Genomic DNA, 23,483 nt, shown 5'->3' on the forward strand with positions numbered 1-23,483 from the left:
TCAAGTGGCACTTAGACCACTTAAAGAGAGAGAGTTAAATGAGTCTGCTCTAAAATGGGTCGGTTGGTGTTACAATAGCACAGTGCCTTCATAATGGGGGGTGCCCTGTGAGCCTGTCTAAATTACAGCAGCCTCTCCATGCTGCCTATGGGCCATAGCACTGGCCAGAATCTCTGCAGCAGTGCATGCTGCACCCTCCCTTTGCATGCCTGCTAAGAGGGGGTCTTCAGAAGGTAGTCTTACGGCTGTCTTTCACAGTGCCTCCAACAGAAATCCCTCTTCCCCCTAAAAAACCCAAAACACCACAGATCTGGGGTTGTCACACAGCTTTGTGCTACTCTGACCATTCTACCCAGCATAAAAGGGCCAGAGTGAGGGTGAGGAGCTTGTATAGTGGATAAAAACCCTTTTGAAAGAAAATGACCCAGTGCTGTATTATTAAGTATTGGAATGAGAAAATAGGGTCTAGTTGCTGAAAAGATTTCCAATAATTCCATTCAGACATTTGATGTGAGAGAGCAATTTTTTTCTGGTGGAGGGAACTTTGAGAGTGCTTTCTCCCTGCATGCACATGTGTCTCCTGAAAGTGGAGGAACCTTAAAGAAATCCCTCATTTCCTAATTGCTACTGGCCTTCAGTTCCTGGCTGGAATGGCTTCTTATATTTCATTAAAAATACCCCAAGTACCCAGACGGGATGTGTGAACTGCGTCAGACCTAAGGCTTCCCGTACCACATTCCCTTAAATCAGTAGCTGTTTAAACATCAAGTAACAACAGCAGCAAAGAAGAGAATGTTTGTGCTTCGAGTAATATAACATTTACTCCAATAATTAAGTTTTAATTGCAGTAAAATGGCTGTAACACTCTGGGAAGGGAATGAGCACAGGAAGGAGCTGTGATAGAAGACAGGCGTATACAGATTAGGGAGCTGATGGAGAGCAAGAAATAACATTTTAAATCACGTTCAACATCTTAGGTTTGGAGCAAGAGATGAAAGAGAAAAATCTTAAAATCCTATTTGGATTCTAGTCTATTCAGGGTTTTATATCACCCTTATCACCACAGTATCTGAGCACCATTAAGTGACATCATGAACATCTGTCACATGTGGAATTTGTCACATGGGAAATTAATATTACTATTCTTTTTTAGTAAAGAAGAACATGAAGGGGGGTGGGGAGGGATATGTTCAAGAGGAGATGGATTCTTCCTGTTTATATGGGCACACGTTTGTTATGTCTGCAGGAGTGACAGTGTCCATGACATTGTGTCTACAAAAGGAAAGTGTGGTTCTTTGTCTCTCTCTAGTGCTAGTCCACATAAGAGAATATCAATCTGCTACTACTTTCCGCTAATGGACATAGTCCTTGGGCTCAAACAGCAGATGTGCAGGTTTCAAGTGTAAGAGGTCCTTGGAACAAACCCTACTGTTGGCTTAAGCAGAGCTGGTAATATCTAGGCTTGGCAGAATTTGATTTTGATAGATAATATTGATATTTGTATGTGTTTTTTTTAGATATTTATCAATTCAAATTTTCCAAATGATGAGGTGTCAGACCACGGGGGTGCTCAGCCAGGGGGGTGGTGGCAAGTGGAGCAATTTGCCCCAGACCCCGAGCCCTGCGAGCCCTCCAGGTTTTTGGCAACACTTCAGCGGCAGGCCTTTCACTCGCTCCGGGTCTTCAGCAGTGCGCCCTTCAGTGCAGCGGAAGCCTCGGAGTGAGTGAAGGACCCACCACTGAAGTGCTGCGGAAGCCTCGGAGCGCTGCCTAGTGAGTACAAGCGCTGCAAGTGGTGGGGGAAAAAAAGAAAAAGCTGCGATCGGTGGCACTTAGGCTGCTCCACGACCTCTGCTTCATTCTTTGGCTGCATTCGGCGGCGGGTCCTTCACTCCGAGAGGGACCCGCCACTGAATTGCGATGAAGACCCGGCCCTGCCCCAGACCCCCTGAATCCTCTGGGCGGCCCTGGGGCTCAGACAATAATTATTTAATGACAATTGATGGTTATTCAAAAAGTAAAAGCTTTATAACCATTAAAACACAAATTGCCAGCATCGTATGTCAAAATGTACAAAGTAAAGATCCTTAAATCAAACTATAACAAATTCTCTACTAGCATTTTTCGTACTTTGCTTATCTGTAAGTTTTGCTTATTACTGATGCAAACATTGTTTTTCATTAGCTTGCTTGTGTGTGGTGAAATCAGTCTTCACTGACATTTACCAATAGATGTCTAATCCTTCCAAGCCCAGTTCTATCTAGATTAATAAATATATCACACTTGTCCCAAGTAGTACTCAACCCTGGTTTGTGAAATAATGCTGACCATATTTTGCACCAATTCAGCTGCACTATTTGTTGCCACGTGGGAGGTTTGCATGAAAGTGGGAGGTAGGGAAGGTATTTAAGAACATTCAGGGTAAGGGAAGTATGCAGAAGTGAGAGTGGTATGGAGAAATGCTGCATATGTGGAAAGAGAGAGGAATTAGTGTGGCTAACCAAAGAAGACTCATAGAGTCAAATACAGTAGAAAATCAGCACATTCGAGCCTCAGCAGAAGTTGGAAAGGAACAATAGTTCACTTCTAAATGTCTTCACACATTTCATATGACCTTTTTAGAAAAGAAAATACCTGAAAATATTGAGAATCTTGTCTTTCTGATTCTACTCACCACGCTACACAGTGAGATATGCTAATATGCAAAGATATTTGCACATCATCAGCACTGAGGCATCTTGTAATCTGTCATAAAGGGAAACTGTGTACAATGATGGCTATAAAGGACTGCACAAATGTCATGAGAGGATCAAGTCCATGTTCCCTGTCTCAGAGCCTGTGAAATTTAAGAGGGCATTTTCTTTTTTATTGAACATTCGCTCAGCTTCTATAATACTCAGCTGTTTATGTAACCGTAAAGTAAAGATTATCAAGGACAATGTCTCCAGGGGACTATGCGCAGCTACTATCCCACTTTAAATATTAAACCACAGAAAGGATTCTAAAATCACATCATGGGGCTGGTTTAAACCCACAGAAAGCAAGGAAATTCCAAGTTAAGACTGGAAATCCAGCCTGACATTCTGTCTTTAACTCAAACTGTTAGCAGGAGGGTGTTTCGGGCTTGCATTGCCTTGCTTTTGTGGGTGAAAAACAGATGCATAATGCTCCTTTAATGTCCCTTTCGTGGTTTAATTTCCTTTCAAACTGTCTGCAGCCCAACTCTGAATATTTTCTCTTAAAATAAACATTTATGGACTATTCATTTTTCAAATCTGATTTTTTTTTAACTTTAAAGATGTCAGACTGGAGCCCCTCTGCTCAGGTCAGAACCAGGGAGGGTGCGGGGAAAATTGGCCTTAAGCCATCTTTCCACTCCCCTAATCCTACACCCAAACAGAGGCTTTTCTGCATTTCTGTGTTGCTTAGCATTTGCTTCAGCACACTGCACTGCAACGTTCCCCCCTCCTCTCTCTTCCCCTGCTCACCCCCACTTCCATCCATGCCTTCAACCCATCCAGGAATTCCCCTGTGCCAGGGGATGGGAGTGGGTGGTATAGAACTGCATATGCTGTCTTTAGATCACCCAAGAATTCCCACTACATCAGTCAGGGAAATCACAGGCACTGGCTTTCTCCTTTGCCTGGCACTGCTCAACCTCCATCCAGCCCCAGGCCCTGCCCCCACTCCACCCTTTCTCCTAAACCCCAACCCCCACCCTGCTTCTTCCCTCCCAGTTCCACCTCCTCCCCCAAGTGCGCCCCGTCCCTGCTTCTCCCCACTAGCACCTCCTGCCCACCGCGGAACATCTGATCACGGTGGATGGGTGTTGCTGGAAGAGAGGGGGAGGAGTCAAGTGGTGGGGCTGCCGGCGGTGGGAGGCACTGGGGGGGAGGGGAGGGGAAGAGCTGGCTGCCAGGGGGTGCTAAGCACCTGCTAATTTTTTTCCATCTGTGCTCCAGCCCTGAAGCACCGATGGAATTGGTGTTTATGAGGGAAATCCACAGCTAGGACATTCCTCTATCCCCTTTGCACTGAAGAAGCAGTAACCTATGCATGCTCAAAATACCACCTTTCTGTCACTAATTTCAGATGTTCCCAAACCACTGCAAGTGACTGATTGGCCCAAGACATAGGGAGCCTTTCAGTTGTAGTTTAGCAGTTAGAATCAGGTCCACGTGTGTAATGACAAAACCATTATTACTGAACATATCTTTTTAGTGGTCCTGCGATAACTCCAATAGAGCTGCCCACAACATAAGAAACTGGTACTTGGCTGATATTCCCTTATTGAAAGTCTCAGCAGAGGGTGATGGGAAGGAACTGGAAAGCTTTCACTTCTAGTGTATACAGAGCTCTGTGTATATAGATCACATCTCATCCTTCAATGCTGGCATATTGCATTGGAAATGTATTTATTTAAAAAAAAAAATCTGAAACCCGGAAATTTATTTTGTAATTACACATAAAAAAGGCAAATAGAAAAAGAAAAGCCAAAGGATCCATGTGTCTGTATAGTTTCAGCCTCAGATGATTATTTTTGGACTTCTCTATTGGTCACAGAGAATTCAACAGAAGTGCAGGCAGGACCTCATTAATGAAAATGTACTGGAAAAAGCCCTGTAGCCTTTAATAAGGAGAAATAATTCTCTAATAGAATTCTCAAATCAACCTTTTGCAGGGATCTAACTCTAGTAAATCACACAGGATCAATCTCTAATCCCTTATATAGGTTTTTGAGAACAATTTCTTACGTTAGTAAATTCAACAGGACTTTGCCATGCAGGAATGCAATTTTAAGGACTGTAATTAAATCCCAAACTCATGTATATTCTGTAAAAGGTTGAAATTGTCTCCAGTTTGTGTTAGTTCAAGAATATTTCATTTGAGAGGGGTCAGGGTTTGCAAGATCTTTGTGTGCACTCTCATACTTCTCTCCATCTTCAGCACGAAGCAGTTCTGGTTTCCGCACCCTCTCAGATGTTAACTCAGTGCTAATTTGGGAAAAGCAGTTTTCACATTCAGCACGGAAAGACTGATAACTGAATCCACAAAGGAATGACACATTTTCAGGGATGAAGTGCAGGGGATGTGGACAATGGCTGTGCTTTCCCACTGCATAAATCCTCCTGACTCATCTGTCATTGTGTGAATCTACTGCACAAAAGCAGCTTTTACTTGCATGATTGGGCTTTATTTCACCAAGGCCATCACCATGGGCATGGGTCCTGTGCTATTCTTAGTATTAATCTACCCCACAGCAACATACTCTCCTGGCAGAATTTATCTATACAGATCAGTGACAAACTCTCACTTCCGCTTCAATGTTCCCTGAAGTCCAGATACCCTGTTTATCATCAGAACAACAAGAAATCAATGAGCAATATTTCTGTACTATCAGGCGAAACTAACTGCAAAAGCAATACCCAGTTGATGCAAACCTGTTCTCTCTGTCGCCCATGGGAGTTTTGCCACTGATTTCAATGGGAGCAGAATCAGACCTAATGTGTTTATAATTATTATTATATCCATGTTATCTGTATTACATTAACATCTAGAGATCTCAGTTAGGGATCCATTGTGTTAGGCACCATCCAGGCATCTAATAAAAAATAAATCCCTTCCCAAGAGATCTTGTAGTTTAAACAAAATAATGCTAACCTGATACCAGGAAATCTTGGCAATAGCCAATATGCTTGCCCATTAAAAGTCATGTTTCAAAAGATACCTTCCCTTTTGCCCTTGAAAAATTTGCGTCTGTATTTTTGCACCTGCACTGAATTGTGGATGCAAATATGACTACCTGACCCTCACGGTAGGTGCAAACATTTGAACATATTTTGGGGGTTCAGAAATAGGAATGCAAATACAAACTGTATCTACAGAAAGAGAAGCTGTCAGCCCTTTACAAAATTTAGCCCTAAGGGCTTGTCTACATCAGAAAGTTGCAGCGCTGGTGAGGGAGTTACAGCGCTGCAACTTAGGAGGTGTACACATCTGCAGGGCACCACCAGCGCTGCAACTCCCTGTTTGCAGCGCTGGCCGTACTCCCGTTTTGTCTCGGGTGTAGAGGATCCAGCGCTGGTGATCCAGCGCTGGTAATCAAGTATAGTCACTTACCAGCGCTTTTCTTGACCTCCGTGGAATAAGCAGGTATTCCAGCATACCTGAGGAAGCCTCTGGTAATCAAGCTGGTCTCCTTCCCCGGCTTGCTCTCGCGTTCCCCCGAACCCCGAGCAAGCAGGTCTCCTTCCCTGAGGTTTGCTGGGTGGTTCCGGGAAGGCGAGAGCAAACCGGGGACGGAGACCAGCTTCGCCGCGGTTTGCTCTCGCGTTCCGCGAACCACCCTGCAAACCGCAGGGAAGGAGACCTGCTTGCTCGGGGGTTCGGGGAACGCGAGAGCAAACCGCGGCGAAGCTGGTCTCCTTCCCCGGTTTGCTCTCGCGTTCGCCGAACCCCCGAGCAAGCAGGTCTCCTTCCCTGCGGTTTGCAGGGTGGTTCGCGGAACGCGAGAGCAAACCGCGGCGAAGCTGGTCTCCTTCCCCGGTTTGCTCTCGCATTCGCCGAACCCCCGAGCAAGCAGGTCTCCTTCCCTGCGGTTTGCAGGGTGGTTCGCGGAACGCGAGAGCAAACCGCGGCGAAGCTGGTCTCCTTCCCCGGTTTGCTCTCGCCTTCCCCAAAACCCCTTGAAGCCGCCCAACAGCGCTGCAGTGTGGCCACATCTAACACCACTTGCAGCGCTGGTTGCTGTAAGTGTGGCCACTCTGCAGCGCTGGCCCTATACAGCTGTACTAATACAGCTGTAACAACCAGCGCTGCAAAATTTTAGATGTAGACATGGCCTCAGTCTTTTAAATATCAATATGAGGTTGTCCGGAGTGTCTTCAATTACTTTAAACAAGCTATTGGAACCAGTTAGCTTTTTAAATCTGTGAATGCATGAATATGTTAATGGACAAAAACAGATGTACATTTGTGCGCCTATCCAAATCCCATTGGAGTTAGTAGAAACTGACTTCACTTGGAATTAGATCAGACCTTTATTTGCATGTGCAAATTCTTTGCTAACACCTGTAGCTGTGGCATTTGCACTGGCAAACGAGCACTTCTGAGTCTAACTGGTTAACTGCACATTGTAAGTGAAGTTACTCTGCCCTGTGAAAACAACAAAGATTCCAGTGATGGAGGAAGCTCTAGGGCACCCAGGGCTCCTTTGACACCCTAACATATTGGGAGCTAAGGCATGTTTGAGGGCTCCTGTTATCTAATTTCCCTTCTCCTCTTTCTCCTCCTGGGGAGTCTGGAGGGCCAATGTCAGAACTGCACCTCAGAGATGACCCGGCTGCATTATGAATTGGCCTGTAGCGGGTACGACTCCAGTCAACAGTCTCTCTAGCATCTGTGCTCAGACTTTCCTGCTGGTACTTCCTCAGGCCTAGAAGTCCTGTTTAACATATATGTACAACAGTCTGCTCCTGCCACATGATACTGCTTTAGCTGCTGCCTCTGGATATGGTTTAAATTTAATCACACTCCACAAATCTCAATATAATTAAAAACCAAAAAGCGCTCCTTTATAAATCAGTCTTGATTAGTTTAACTGGTTTAAGACAAAATTCTGCTCCATATCAAGAAGAGGTAAACATGTCATGGGTGTTACTGCAAAGGAACTGTTTGCGGTATGCTAGACTTTAAGAGCTACATGAATATAATACTGGAAAAAATGTACGTCTCTCGTACCATTCAGCCAACGGGAATCATGCTGCTCTGTCCTGATTGGATGATGGTGCCCCAGAGTTCGGAAAATGGCAAAATCTCTACCCATGAAGTCTGCTGCTGTCCCAGAGTACAATTCTCCATCTGTGGAATGATATGAGATAACTGTAAACATTCTGTTGAGACGTGAACACATATTGCTACCTGTTACACTATTCTCAAATCATTCAGTGATCATGAGTAGGCTCCAAAATCATGAGATTGGCTTAAAAGTTGAGGTTTTAAAATGTGATTGGTGGTGGTACTCTTTATTTGCCATCTGGTTTCTGAGCCTTTGGGATGCACTGGGGTCACATTTTCAGGATTTTCTCTGCAACCACGAGGGCTAGAAATTTAATAGTTTTTTTTTTAATTAAAGCTGAGTTTCTCACATAATCACTTGCCTCAAGAAACTGGGGCATTTAAGAAAAGTACCAAATATTGCAATACTTGTGATAAAATAGCAAGATTTGGCAACCTTGCTTTTATGTTATATTGATGGGATATAGAGACCCAGGCAGATCAGTGATATCATAGTGAAACTTTATTCCTCCTGTTGAACATGCATGCAGTTCCAGCTTTTATATCCTAGTGTTAATCTTGACATGTTTCTGATACATGTCTGCGGTTGTCTTTTCGGTACCCGCTAAAGCAGCCACTTGAAGATATTAGACCCTGATTCTCAAGTAAGACTGGCAGTGATTTACACCTCACTTTGCACCACTGCAAATGGTTACACATGGTTTCAAGCTGTGGAGAATCAGGCCCATTGGTTCCCAGTTCAGAAAGTTGCTGAATTCTTTCCTTGAATTGTTTACATGTGAACTGCTTTCTCATATCAGATTTTAATGATGAATTCTTTGGAAGCACTTTCATGAGCATCCTCCCTTGCTTGGGAATTAGAACATTTTTTGTTTCCTTTTTGTGAACTTTCTGCTTGCAAGACTGTCACTCAGTGGCACACATTTCTCTCAGCATAGGTAGTAGGGAAGGAGGATAAACCTTTCTGTGGCATCCAGCCCATAAGCAGTATACAGGTGGTCAAGTCTGAACTCAAACTCACATAATAACATAGACCCAGAAATGCCACTGCTAATCCAACCAGAAGGGTTACCAGGGACAAAGAATGATGTGGTCCCAATTCAAAAGGCAAAGCTCAAATCTCACAATAGATCCTTACATTGTGCCACTGTTCACAGTAGTCCTAGATCACTTGGTGAAGAGGTGAATTCCAAGAAAAAGAATTAGATACACAATTAGTATTTTATCCACAAGCAGTTTCAAGGTGCCAGATATACAGCCAAATGATGGTGCCAATTTTGCTAGGAGTAAATGCAGAGTTATTCCATGGAGTTACTCTGGATTTAGGAAGCTGAGAGTACACTTTGCAGGATTTGGCCCTTATAGTGCATATATAAGCAGATCCAGCCCAGATTTTCCCTGGGAAATTAAAATAAAAGTATGTCATTCCTCTCAACCAATATCGTCGTTAGACAGAAGGATAAATCTGAGGATGAAGCAACAGTTTTTTAAAGCTCCAGTGATAGATTTTTCTGGTCAGGCTGAATCCCACCATAGACTGATTTTCAAACACCTTTTGGAACAAGCGTATGGTTCTCACGCCAATTTTAGATATTTCCATGGGGGGACAGCCATGTCCAACATGCCTATTGGATAACATTAGCGTCCTTCCCCTGAAACACTGATAGCATAAAATTATCAATTGATGCTACAGTGACTGGGTACCATATGGTATTGATGAAAGTCAGGAAGGGTGAAAACATGATAGCAGAAAGGTGTGGAATTGAATGAATTCACAGCAGAGATTATAAGCAAATAGACCAGTCGTGCCCAGCAGGAGATGTAATCAGAAGTGAAACAGAACAGAATATCATTAATTAACAATTTCTCATTCTTCTGTTTCATTTTCTACTTTTTTTTTCAAACAGGAGACAATCACTTAATTATAGTCCTTATTATGTACAGCATATGCAGCTGAGATTTTTAAGAACAACAACCCCTTTGGCTTGTGAAAAATGACTTTGATGCTCCTCTTAACCTTTCCTTAACCTTATCCTCATTTTCTTTTCATCCACTCCCAATCAAGTCAGAATAAATCAATATAAATCAACAAAACCAGTTTTTTATTTCTAAGCTGTCAACAGATGGGAAAGTCACTCGAGGAAAAAAAGGATTCCAAATTTAATAATAGACTATTACAATTAAGCAAATAGTTCAACAACTTATTAAGATTTTTGTAATATTTTGCATTTTTGGGTCTCTCAGTGCTTGAGGATCTCATTCAACACACGAAGAACTGTAAAACTGTTGAGGTGCAGTCACCTCAAGAATGCAACATGGCTTCCTGTTTTGTGCCAGTTCATCACATGACAATTTAACATTATTGTGATCTGATCTGATCTGATGGAGATTGTCTTTGCCAGTAGTCATAGGTGGGGTGGGAATCTCACCAACAAGAAGCTGAAGGATACATTTTACGTAGAGTTCTGAACTGGGCTTGAACGTAGCTTTTGGAGGTCAAAAGGCAAGTTTTTGCTTTCTATTACAGCTACCTCTAAGTAGGGATGGGTAAGTATGTTTCAAGAAAATAACTATTTGACTCTTGGTCTACAACTTGAACTGATTCACTGAGATATGCAAAAATTCTGACAGGGTTCAATCCAGTGCCCACTGAGGTCAACAGACATTAGATGAGGTCCTTATTGTGGGTACGAGTGAGAAATTGGGCTTTCATGGGTAAGAATTACAGGACTGAATCCATTGTGTTTTAAAAATCATTTCTAATTTTTTGTACACCTGTGTCTCCTTGTTCCAGTTAGCATTAGATGCACAGGACTGCAGGAAGAGGTGTTCTTACTCTATTTCCAGCTCAACCAGGAGCAAGAAGTACCAGGAAACTCACACGAGGGGTGAACCTCTTTCTGTGCAATTTTTCAGATTCAGGATAACCCCAAATGATTTCCCAGAACTTGAGTTTGAAATCTAGATCAAAATTTTGTCCCTTAGGTATAAGCATTAAGCACGTGAGAATCACTCATGGCTACTATAAATTTAAAAGGGTTTCTCATGCCATTGCTAAGCCCTCCAACCTCCGATTAATGCCTAAATGGACAGTATTTTCACTAGCAGCTTTAAAAAATATTGAAATTTACAGTTCAAAAAATTTACAATAATTTCTGAAGCTGAAAAAAACCAAATTGTCATTTTTCATTTATGTCCAGACAGCATAAAGAAATGGATATCGCTCCCTATACTGAGCAAATACATCATTTTCTTTCATCAGCATGCAGAGAGCTGTGTAAGGAGCTAGGTGTTGTGAAAACAAATCTCTTTGGCCAAAAGAACTGGTGTTGACACATGTGCACAAACAGATATATTGTATATTAACTTTCCAAATACAGAGGTGACTATTACAGTGCACAACCACTCTGTTTCTCACTGTAAATCTTTTGAACAGAACAGTTTTTCCTGATCCATTGAACTTCAAGAACAATTTTCAGATTTTCTTAGACACCAAGATGCCTGAAATTAAACAATGTTCATGTATCTTTTGTACTTTTTTGTCTTCAGCTCTTAACGATAAAAGAGTTGCTTAGTTCTTGGACATTACTGAAGTTTGAGGTTCTTGTTTTAAGGTCAGGATCAAATTTAGCTGTCCAAGGATGAAGATAAATTTAATGCTGGAATGGGCAGGTTACTGCAACAGGTTGGAAAGAGTTCACTAATGAAATCTGGTACCAAGTGGACAGAGGACTGCCTCAGACTATTAAGGCTAGGTGTGACAGAATGTTAGCAGGAGCACCCTGATCACTTATGTTGCTGCAGCATGAAGAAGGCTGAAGACTCAGCGGTGAGCAATTAAATAATTTTTGATGGGGGATTATGAGCACCTGGGCTAATGATGTAATTGGGAGCATACAAGTAGAAGAAACAGGAAGTAAAGTGGGGCTCAGTGAGGGAGGTGTGCTGATGAGGGAGGCTGTGTGGCAAACACCTGCTATAAGATCTCTGTGTTATGTTCTGTGTGTAAAACTGTGGAGAAATAAAAGATAACATGGTGAATGGAAAACAACTTGGACATCTTTATGATTGTTAGGTACCAGGAACAGGCTGGACAGTGCAGCACACCGGGTAACATCGGAGGCACCCTATGACACATGGACACTCAACAATGGCTTGACTTGGTTCCCACTGAATTCAATGGCAAAACTTCCATTGACTTCAATGGGACCAGTTGGGCCAAATACGAAGAGATTTTTGAAAATCCCATCTGGGATTTTCAGAGGAACTTAATGATTCCAATACTATTGATAGTCAATGCAACTGGACTGTCTAACTCCTTGACATATCTTTGAAAATCCGTAAAGCCTAAGTGTCTCCGACTAATTCGTTAGTTAACAATCTTCTCTTAGAATCATAGAATAGTAGGACTGGAAGGGACCTCAAGAGGTCATCTAGTTCAGTCTCCTGCACTCAATGCAGGACTAAGTATTATCTAGACCATCCCCGACAGGGGTTTGTCTAACCTGCTCTTGCGATTTTCATAGTTGAAATGCACCCTACCTTTCCCTTTTCCTCCTGTCCTGTAATAGATGAAAGCAGTGCCTTGGGAGTAGATACTCCTAACACTTTCATGTATTAACATGCTCACATGCCGGTTGTTTAGTTAGCAACATACAGATAAGGAATGATGGGTAAAGAATGGCTTGGATTCTTGAGAGCATGTTCACAACTGGCATCTACTCAGAGCAGAGTAGTAATAGCTACCTTTACTGAACATTAACAAATAATGAATAATGTTTGCAAGTGGATGGAGTGAGAAACATATTTTGAAAATATACTAGAACAATTTAATAATGATGAAATGTTTCTTTAAAACACGATTGAATTTTATCAGGAAATCCTTTCATATTTCTTTCAGATGAGACAAAAATGGAATACCCTGAATACTAATGGCTATTAAATATCGTAGGGCACTTTTTGCGTATTAATCTTGGTCTCCTGCTGAAATTCCAACTTGGGCAATCACATTCTACTCATCTAAAATTTGCCTTGTTGTTTCTGAGTCAAGAATTTATTCTTTGCCTTCACTCTTAAAAAAAGTCATTGTTTAGGGTTGCTGGTAGTATAGAAGCTATGTTACACCTCAGAGGTGGCTGCATTTTAGTGACAGTTGAGTGATCATTTTAAATATCGACAGAAAAAACCTTGTGAGTATGTGTGAGTGCAAATTGCAATCCCTGGCCTTGAAGAAGGCAGCTGCAGTAAAGATGATATTCACTTATAGGAAAAGGCACGAGAAAGTACAGCTGTTTCCTTCCAAAGAGCTTTACTATGGCAGTGGTCCCCAAACTGCAAGGTGCACTGCCCCCTCGGGAAGCACAGAGGAACGTTCAGGTGTGTGTGGCAGGGTCCGGGCCAGCCCCCCATGGAGGGCGGGGAATGAGCGTCACCCAGCCCTGCTCTGCCCCAGTCACAGCTGCAGATCTGGCCCCAGCCTCGGGCCCTGGCTGCTGCCCCACTCCAGGCCCCCAACTCCTGGCCCTGACCACAGTTCTGCTCCCGGCCCCACCCTCTGACTGCGTTTCCTGCGTGGCGTGGGCTGGTTCCATTACGGGTAAGGGGGAGTGTGACAGAAAAAGTTTTGGGACCACTGTACTATGGGGAAGGAGTTGTGGCTCAATCAGCTCATCTCCCAGCCAGCCTGGCTCCACCCTCTTCTGGGTCAACCCCACCCACTTGGAATGTTGTATCTGCTGCCTCAGAGACCACATAGGTGTAGTGGGGGTTGTGCTTCCCACCAGACCAACTTTCTGCCGGAGGGCCACTGGCAGAGTAAGCCATTGGAAACCAGTGAGTGATTCTGCCCCCCACTTCATAAAGTACTTAGGGAACTTTTTTAGTAAAATGTAGCATTATAATGTAGACCAGGGGTAGGCAACCTGTGGCACGCGTGCTGAAGGTGGCACGCGCGCTGACTTTCAGTGTCACTCACACTGCCCGGGTCCTGGTCACTGGTCCGGGGGGCTTTGCATTTTAATTTAGTTTTAAATGAAGCTTCTTATACATTTTAAAGACCTTATTTACTTTACATACAACAACAATAGTTTAGTTATATATTATAGACTTATAGAAAGAGACCTTCTAAAAATTTTAAAATGTATTACTGGCACATGAAACCTTAAATTAGAGTGAATAAATGAAGACTTAGCACATCACTTCTGAACGCTTGCCGACCCCTTGATGTAGCCCAAAGCACAGTGTGGCAATAAGGAAACCAATAAGAAGCCTTAGAGAGGCAAAAATTGTCCTGTGGTTTAAAAAAGAAAAAAAAAATCAATCTGCCTGATTTTCAAGAGTACAAGTAAGCACACTACTTGAAGCCTGAGTCAAAACCAAATAAGATGCTCAGGATAATGATCTATAGCAAGGAAATATATATTTAAGACAAAGGAAAAAAATACTGAGCAGCAAGAATGTGACTAACCTGACAAAGGCAAAGATTTGTTAAAAACATTGAAAGCAAAGCCAAAGGAAATAAAATAATCATATTTGTGCAGGACTGGGTAAAAAAAGGAATGTGAAAGGTTAGACTCTTGACTTTGTGTGGTTGCATACCGTGTGTATCACGTAATACTGGCTTGTCATCATCCCTTTTCTTTATTGAATATTAAAGTAAATAGTCAAGTCAATCCCAGGGGAGCAGCTCCATCACAAATTAAAGTTGCCCCAGGCATTAATTTATACACCAGCCTTTTAGGCACATGGTTCTTTCCTTTTCATTTGAGGTAAGTACAGGGTGCAAGTTGAAGCAAGATATGTGCTTCTTTCTTGTTTACGAAACTGTGTGGCCCCAGGGCAGCTCATCACCTGTGACCATTAGGGCTACCTCAGGACTAAGTATTTTTGCTGTCTTTTATGAGCAAATGCAGTGTAAATGGAGCATGAATATTTATTGGGTAAAGACCTACAATTACCAATGTTTGAAAAGTAATAGAGAATATAACTCACGCTACACTAGTTTTTATCTTCTGGAGTGTTTTGAGGGGACACAGAACAGTGAACTTTTGAAAGCCCATTGATGCCTCCTTGACGCTGATGCAGCATCAGACAATTGGATCTTGAGTTATAACTATTGATCTTGATCCACAAAGTCATATATCAAGGACAAAGCTACTGTAGCAAAACCCATGAAATTTTAACTGCTCAGGTAAGGGGAAAGGGAAAAAATGCCTTTTTATTTCCTTCTCACACAACACTCCTGTGCTTTGTTATAAGAACAAGGTAAGAAAAAGGAGAAGAAAAAATTAGACATTAAAATAAAAAGGAAAGCTGAGATTTTTAATGCAGTGTAGGGGGTTTTGACACACATCTTCCATTAATTTAGCAACTCTTGATTTAATAACCGTTAATTCAATGAAAGATTGGGGGAGGGATAGCACAGTGGTTTGAGTATTGGCCTGCTAAACCCAGGGTTGTGAGTTCAATCCTTGAGGGGTCCATTTAGGGAACTGGGGTAAAAATCTGACTGGGGATTGGTCCTGCTTTGAGCAGGGGGTTGGACTAGATGACCTCCTGAGGTCCCTTCCAACCTTGATATTCTATGATTCTAATGTGTGTCTAACTCTCCTAGGCTGCTTTGCAAAACTCAGCCAGAAAATCTAAACAGGCTCAATGAAGCAATAGTAACTTTGGGCCTGATTTTGTAAAAGTATTTAGGCACAAAGAAGGGTCTGATGTGGCAGTAGCAGCAGAAGGTCAGCACAGTTGTTCAGACAGCCCAGCTGGCTCAAGTAGAAGGAGTAAGCCAATCAGACAGCTGCAGGCCTTGGATGCTCCAAGAGAATGTCCTCTGGGGTTTGACCTTCCAGGTTTAGTGAGAGGCTACTTCACCCATCTCCCTTGGTGCTGATGAATGAGAGTCAGCATTCCAGAGACCCCACAAGCCCAGATTCTAGACCCTAGCACACACAGACAGTCAGCTGGAGAATCAGGTTCTTAGAGTTCATATGTAGAAATTCCTGAGTATCCCTTGTTCCCACTGACTTCAGCTGAAATTAAGAGTGCAACACTTGCCATCTCAAGCTTTCAATGGGGAAACAAGCAAAACTGCTGATATTTGAGGCATCTTTTATATAGTCACTTTATTTTCAAAACACTTGGATAAACCATCTGCCAAATAATCAACCTGGAATTATTTTAACATAGAACCCTCACCCCAAAAACAACAACAACAAACTCACAACCATTGAGAAATAGTGTGAAAGGGAAAATGTAGCAAACTTGTATTTCTCTATAGAGAAAGTAGGTCTCATTCATTTTACACTGCCACACGTACCTATTAAAAGAGAAGCTGTCAGCAATTTGGGGTCATAGGGGCTTTTTCCTCGTCCATTTTCAAAATGTGAATCCTCCAGTTTAAAAATGATGTCCTGTTGAGGAAAAGAAAAAAATAATACAATTATCTGACAAAAGGACACTAATATTGAGTCTGATACAATACAGTGTTGCATCCAAGATAGCCACAGAGGACCAGATCCTCAGTTGGTGCAAATTGGAATATCACCAGTGAGGTCAATGAAGCTACACCTACCTGCAGCGGCTAAGAATCTGGCCCAGACTGTCTGTCTAACAACTAGAATGACATTGCTGAACATTAGTCAAAAATCATTCAGACAACTCCTGAGATCTAGTCTAATCCTCATATATTTGTAATAACTTTGCATTGCTTTCACTGGGAGTTTGCCTGAGTAAGGACTGAGTAAAGATCTTGGTTTCTGGACTTTGTATCTGGAATTAAAAAAGGTGAAGCATGTTTCACTGATCACGATAGCCACATTTCCCAAGGAGAAATCTTGGCATAAATTGCAGTGTTGCATCCTGCTCCAGCCAACTTGGGCTTTTAAAGACCAGCATTTCCCTTATCCCCAGACTCTGTTCATTCACATGATTAGTAGTCATTTCTGTCAGTACTTTTCAGTGCATTACTTTTTAGTTCTATGAACTGGGGGAACAGCATGATGAGATATAAATGAGATCAAATAAAACCTCAGCCAATTCTAAACAAATCCAGGCCAATAAATACAAAACAATGGGATTTCAGTACATCTAATTATTTTTCATTGGCTCAGGGCCATATTTGCCAATCAAATTAAGCACAACATTTCTAGTTTTTGCAAGTGGGTAAAATCCACATCTCCCATGTAAAGCCAGAATATATGCTGGGGAGAGATTTCCTTCTCATCCGTACATGCCATGGACAGGGCCACCCAGAGGGGGGCGCAAGTGGGGCAATTTGCCCCAGGCCCCGGGCCTCACAAGGGCCCAATGAGCAGCTCTGGATTTTCGGCGGCACTTCGGCGGCGAGCCCTTCACTCGCTCCAGGTCTTCGGCGGCAGGTGCTTCAGTGCAGCGGAAGCCTCAGAGTGAATGAAGGACCCGCCGCTGAAGTGCTGCCGAAGCATCTGTAACTATAGTTACAGATGCAGTTTACTATAACCCTCTTTTTCCCCTTCCTTGCCCACTGGATTATAGTTGGGGTCCCATTGTGTTAGGTGCTGTACAGATGCATACAAAGAAACAGTCCTGTATTTTAGGCCTAACACAATATTAGTAGTTTAAAGCAACTAAGGCACATGATATTTTTCTTCCAATATCTTAACAACCTGCCTCCATATTTTCTCTCATCTTCCTTTTCTCATTCCCTTCATTCACACCTTGCCATTTACCTAGTCACCTCCTGTAAGGACTCTATGCCTTCTCTTATGCTATCTCCCTATGCCTGAGGATCCTCTCTGTTCTGCATCATGGCATCTCTCTCTTCTCCTTCAACCTCTTTTTTCGTTTAGTCTTCAAACTATGATCTTCATTCCACCACCCTAATTCTATTTCCTGACTTTGCTCCCTCAAATAATTAATTGTAGCATATTAATTTACAAAAAATGAAAACTTGATCTGAACTTTAGCTGCACATCCCAAATCTAGTTCTTGCATAATAAATTAAAGGAATAAGTGGATGACATTATTTATGCTGGACAATAGTAATAGAAAATGGCGCTAATGCTATAAGCCATTTTTAATAAAAATGTTATCATCAATATATATTTCCTTGGGATTCTTTCATTAATTCAGATAATTGCTCAACCTGTACCCCAATGGATACTTGATAATGTTACAAGTTACTGCCATGACTGTTTTAATATCATCCCAAGGTAATCCAGCGTGCCATTATGAGACAAATAAGAAACAGATGTGGAGAATTATTCGATAGATGAAGGCCTTGATTTTAGACTCCATTGTAGCAGTTTGATGACACTGTGATTCCATTAACAATGGTTTATGACTGGCATAGCGGAGTGGAAAATCTGGCCAACAGAATATACGGATGATATATTCATATCTCTTGTGATATATTCATATCATTCAAAGCTCTTGGGTTTGGGGGAATAACCCCTTTGAAATAAAAGGAAAAATAGAGAAATCCCACAGTGTTTCAATATTTGAGTTTAAATACTATGTAAATATGTTAATTAAGTTCTCAAATCTATCAGCAAGAAATAATAATAATAAATGTATAATTGTTAGGTGACCCATAAATATATCATTGTTAGTCTGAAAGCCTCTGGAAGCATGCTGCCCTGGAAGCATAACCTACTACAAGTAGGGCAACTTGCCCAAATACATTTAAGTGCAGAAGTCACAGTAAAACCTCACCCCCTTAGATAACAAACAAGCAGTAAACAGAGCAAATTATTAAGAAGATCTTGCACACACTCAGAAATAAGAGCAAGAAGCAATAAACAAGGAATCTGATTAGAAACAAGCATTTGGTTACGTGTTTCTGTACTTTGTGGCATTTAGGTCCAAATTCTGCTCTCAGAGGAGATCATCAGTAGGAGATTGGGATCTCCATGCATTAATCTGAGGGCAGCATTTAGTCCTTAAAGTTTCTATAAAAATGTGCACTTGATCATTTTCAAGAGTGCTGGACATAGATCCAAAATGGAAACTCAGTTCAAATAATAAATAAAGGCAAGAAGCTTTTAGCGAGACAGTATGCAAGCTATTTGCCCTTGGAAAAGTGCTTGAACATATAATTTGGAAACCTCCTGGGCTTTATAATTTGAATGCAAAGCATCACATCTCAGAGAATCAGCAAATCCCCTATCCATAAATAGCAAGAAGTACATAGTGGGCTCACAAACTGCTCCCTGTTTCAAAATTGTTTGAAGTCTATTATATAATCAGAGATTGGCATTCATGAAAAAGCAAGCTGGTAGCAAGATGAAATAAAAATCAGATAGATTTCAAAGAAAGGTTATTGCAACAAAATGACCCATGGACCTGATTCTCATTTACATTAAGGCCGCTCCCTCGGCTATGCCTGGCTAGAGCAAAGAAACCTAAAAATGGAGGGAAATGTAATGTATCCCCACTTTAAGGCCCCTTCATATCCTTAGTGTAAATGAAATTCTGGCGCCAATATGCTAAACATACAATAGCTTCATTTATTCGCTATGTGAATTATAAAAGTCTTTAGGTTTGGTTTCCTATAGATGCTCCCAAGTAATTCAAGTCAACCCTAATGTAAAAGAGGGAAGAAGGATAATCCTGGAGGTAAAGCCTGAGAGACAGAAGGTGCAAAGCTTAGTTGTACTTATATTTTCCCAATGTTTTGGAGCATGAGCTTTTGTGGATGAATACCCGTTTCGTCGGATGCATGACGAACTGACGAAGGGGGTATTCACCCACGAAAGCTACTGCTCCAATACGTCTGTTAGTCTATAAGGTGCCACAGGACTCTTTGCTGCTTTTACAGATCCAGACTAGCACGGCTACGCCTCTGATACTTATATTTTCCCATTGACTTAAGCTGAATCAGGATTGGGCCCTGGGCTTCTATTCCTGGTTTTGCCACAGATTTTTAGTATGTCACTTAGGCCAAACTTTTCTAAAGTGGATTCATACAGCTAGGTACTTAGGGTCAAATTTTCAAAGGTATTTAGGTCTCTAACGAAGCAGGTAAGAGCTTAGTAACTCCCATTAACTTAAACAGGCGTTAGGTGCCTAAACCGCTTAGGTACTTTTGAAAATCTCACTAGACACCTATCTGCATCTTTAAGTGGCTAAATAGCTTTGAAAATCTGGTTCTTAGACTTTGGTAGAATTTGGGCAACTAACTCCATTAGGCTCCTTTGAAAATCCCACTCATAATTCAGGCCTCAATTTTTAGGCCCTGTTGATTTAAATGGGAACTGTGATTGCTCAGGACCTCTAAAAATCAGGCCATCTTTACTTAGGGCTGAACTTCAGAGACCCAATTTTAAAAGTTTGACTTTAATTTCTCAGTGGCTCAGATACACCTGGTTAGACTCAAAACACTCCTCTAGTATCCAGGGTTGTTTTGAGTCTGAATGATTTAATAGTTATAAGGGATTTAAGATCTGCAGAAGAGCATTGCTTATATATACAAATGCAAATGATGATTAAATACATGCAATTCAAATGGGCTGTTCACAAATAGTTGCCTTTACTTATTTGCTATTCATTATTTCTGATGTGTGAGTGGTCATCTAAGTCACACAGTATGCTTCTCTTCCGTGATTGGATGAAAAAGCTGTTAAAACAGTTTGTCAATGTCAATTACCAAATACTCTTGTTCACACATAAATATCTTTGTTTGCATGGTAATACTGATGTTCTTAGGAAGAACAGGCACTCCCCAAATCTCGGTGCAACATAAGTGAATAAAGAGGGACACAAGCACGATCAAAGTGAACAGTTGTTTGAAATAAGAATAAATGTTTGTGAACATTTGTTTTTGCAATATTTGACAAGCTTTAGTTGGCAGACTAGTTTGTGTGTCTTTCTCAGAAAGGTTGTAGGGTCAGTATTGAACCCTCACTCACTCTACCTGTTCTATAACTCTGCCTAAATCCTGACTGTATTAAATACAAGAAGAAGAACTTGTTTTAAATAAATGAAATGACTATAGAAACCCCAAATAATTTCATTATACTATTTTCTCTGTACAAGATGACCTAGCAAAAGTAGCATAATCAGAAAAAATGCACGACATGAATGTCATGTTAACCTTGATTGATTAGTAATGACACCAAAAAATCCCATCTCAGTGACATACCAGACATTAGATAGCATCAAGAATATTGAACAATTCTCAGGGACACTGAGAATTAGAATCCCTTTGTATAGCAACATTCTGGGGTGTCAAGTGTAATATATCACGTACATCACTGTCTGGCTCTAACAGGATGACCTCTGGAAACATAAGTGCTATACAATGATTGTCTGTTCTAGCTGAGCTATTAAGTAGACAGCATATGTAAGCAATAAGAAACACACTCCTAAAACCGATACATACAATTGAACTATACAATTTAAAAGTCTCAGTTCTTTGAGTGATTCCCTCCCCAGGCTCCTTATTTTCCATAATAAATTTAGAACAGGAATAATGGATTCCAATTGTTTTAGCAGATTCTACTACTATGTTAAATAAATTACAGGGCCATACTTTATTAGATGATTGTGCTAGTTTTCTATGGTTATTTTTAGCAATCAAGACCACTGCTTTCCCCCTTTGTCTTCTGGATTTCCTGTATGTTATTAGACTGTGGTGAGGTCAGGCATCAGAGGAAATAACAGCAGTGTTAACTCCTAGACCCAGTGTTTTATGAATTACTAAACATCAGTGATGTCATAGTAATAAATCTTGCCCCGTCTCAGTCTTGTCCCATTGTAAGTAAATGAAATTAGCAAAGGTGTTGTTATATGCAAGAGGCTTTCTGATGAGAAAGAAAATGGTAGCTCCGGGGGAATGTTTGTAAAATTGGCTTCTATAATCAGGGTTCAGTTTAGCAAGAGTAAGATTCTGCAGTTGTTCTGGGGAATTTTCACATCTGATTTGGGTGTTGAATGTATCCTCCACACGTGTGTACACACACACAAATGGTGATCAAGCATTTGTATAGCAATATGTAGACAGGAATTAAGTAGAGTTGGCATAAGGCCAAGCTTTTCAAATGTAGCTGGTAATTTTGCATGTTTCAACTTGAAATCCCTTGAAGAGCTCTGATTTTCAGAAAGTTCTTAGCACCCTCTGAAATCACCCTCTTCTACAGCGTGCCTAACTGAACACTTTAAAACTGAGGTACCGAAAATCATTAGCCACATGTCTCCATTATGTTTAGCTTGTTTGCTTCATTCTTATTTTTAAATTACATGGTATAAAGAAGAAAATTCTGAACTACCAACAAAAGGGAGGCCCAATTAAATCAACTGCTTGACTGCTTTCCTGAATCAGGGTCTAAGTGGGTGATAAAATGATCAACAAAGGTCCAGAAGACACATTGTAAGAATTCCCCTCAAAGTGTTCCAGGGTAGGGCTCTGTGGAGGTGCAGGAGATGCCACTGATTTCACAATACCACAAGTCTAATGAGCAGGAAATCCCAGTAGGGATTGTGATATCTGTTCCATCCCATGAGTCTGATGCACCACCCCCATGAGCGGGTGGGATTTGAATCCTTGTGGACTATCTTTGTTTTGGGGATGAATTCCATGCACCACAACCCCTGCTTGGTTTACTCAGACTTTGTGTGGGGAGGTTGAAATTCACCTTTGCAGAAAGTGTTTATCTTTAAGTACACTTTAATATAACTGCACTGTGTGTAGAGTTGGGAAATTATAGAGCTCGATCCATCTATGCTTAAGTCAATGCAAGGCTTTCCATTGACTTCAACATCTGTTAGACTGGGCCCTGAAACACGATTCCTGGATTTTAATCCCAGCTCTACCACTCACTTCCTGTGTGACCTTGGGCAAGTCTCTTAACCATTTTGTGTCTCAGTGTTAACATCTGCAAAACGGGGATAATAGTATTTACTTCACTCAAACGGCCATTGAGAGAGTCAACTGTTTGAAAAGGCTGGAATGCAAGATACCATGTGGAAGATTATCACAATTTTAACTCTGACAATTTTGCAATCATAGCTTATCTTCAGTCTTCATTCCCTACAGTGACTTGTCATATGAAACCACACGGTCATACCATGGTCTACTTTTATCTTTCTTTATAATGGAAGAATTAGGTCCTCAACACATTAAAAACTGATATTGCAAGGGGGAAAAATACCTTTGAAATGATTAATTCTATTGTGTGCATGGAAACGTAAGTAATGTTAGATATAATTATAACTTCTCTCTGTCAAAAGTTACAATTACTCCTCACAGCAGTATTTTTAAGAACAATGCAGTTTTCTAGTACAGGTTGGATTTTTTTGTAATAACAAATATAAAGAATGTTTGTTTTTTCTCTCACTGAAACCAAAATGTTAAGGACACAGAAACAGATGTATTTTAGCGTACTTGATTCAATGTTATTTAAAAAGAAAGTTCACATTAAAAGACAACTTTTCTGTTCAGGATCTCACCTGAATTTCCATTATTCTTGACTCCCCCATACAGAAAAGGTCATTGAGGCTGGAAAAACTATGTAATGCACTTTCTCTACATATCTATATCTATATAAACACACACATATATATATGTAAAGCAATCCACAGCATCAGTGGCTCAGATCAGTACCAAACCAGATTATTCCCTTTGCTGATATGTAAAGATGCCATATTTTAGAGTGGAAACACTCCCAGTCATTTCATGAGCTTTAGATCAGGGCCCTACGAGCCCTTGT

General features: G+C 41.2%; 1 protein-coding gene across 2 annotated transcripts in view; it reads right to left on the reverse strand.

The window, feature by feature from the left end:
• SEMA3A (semaphorin 3A) overlaps nt 1-23,483 on the reverse strand; it is a 217,395-nt gene that overhangs the window by 76,649 nt on the left and 117,263 nt on the right. For both annotated transcript variants that reach the window (XM_050936850.1, XM_050936851.1), the window contains 2 exons: nt 16,115-16,208; nt 7,741-7,860 (listed from right to left, as the gene is read on the reverse strand). In XM_050936850.1, coding sequence (XP_050792807.1) covers nt 7,741-7,860; nt 16,115-16,208 — 214 coding nt within the window. The remainder of the gene's footprint in view (nt 1-7,740; nt 7,861-16,114; nt 16,209-23,483) is intronic.

This window comes from Gopherus flavomarginatus, chromosome 1 (assembly GCF_025201925.1).
Source record: "Gopherus flavomarginatus isolate rGopFla2 chromosome 1, rGopFla2.mat.asm, whole genome shotgun sequence".
Taxonomy (NCBI): Eukaryota; Metazoa; Chordata; order Testudines; family Testudinidae; genus Gopherus; species Gopherus flavomarginatus.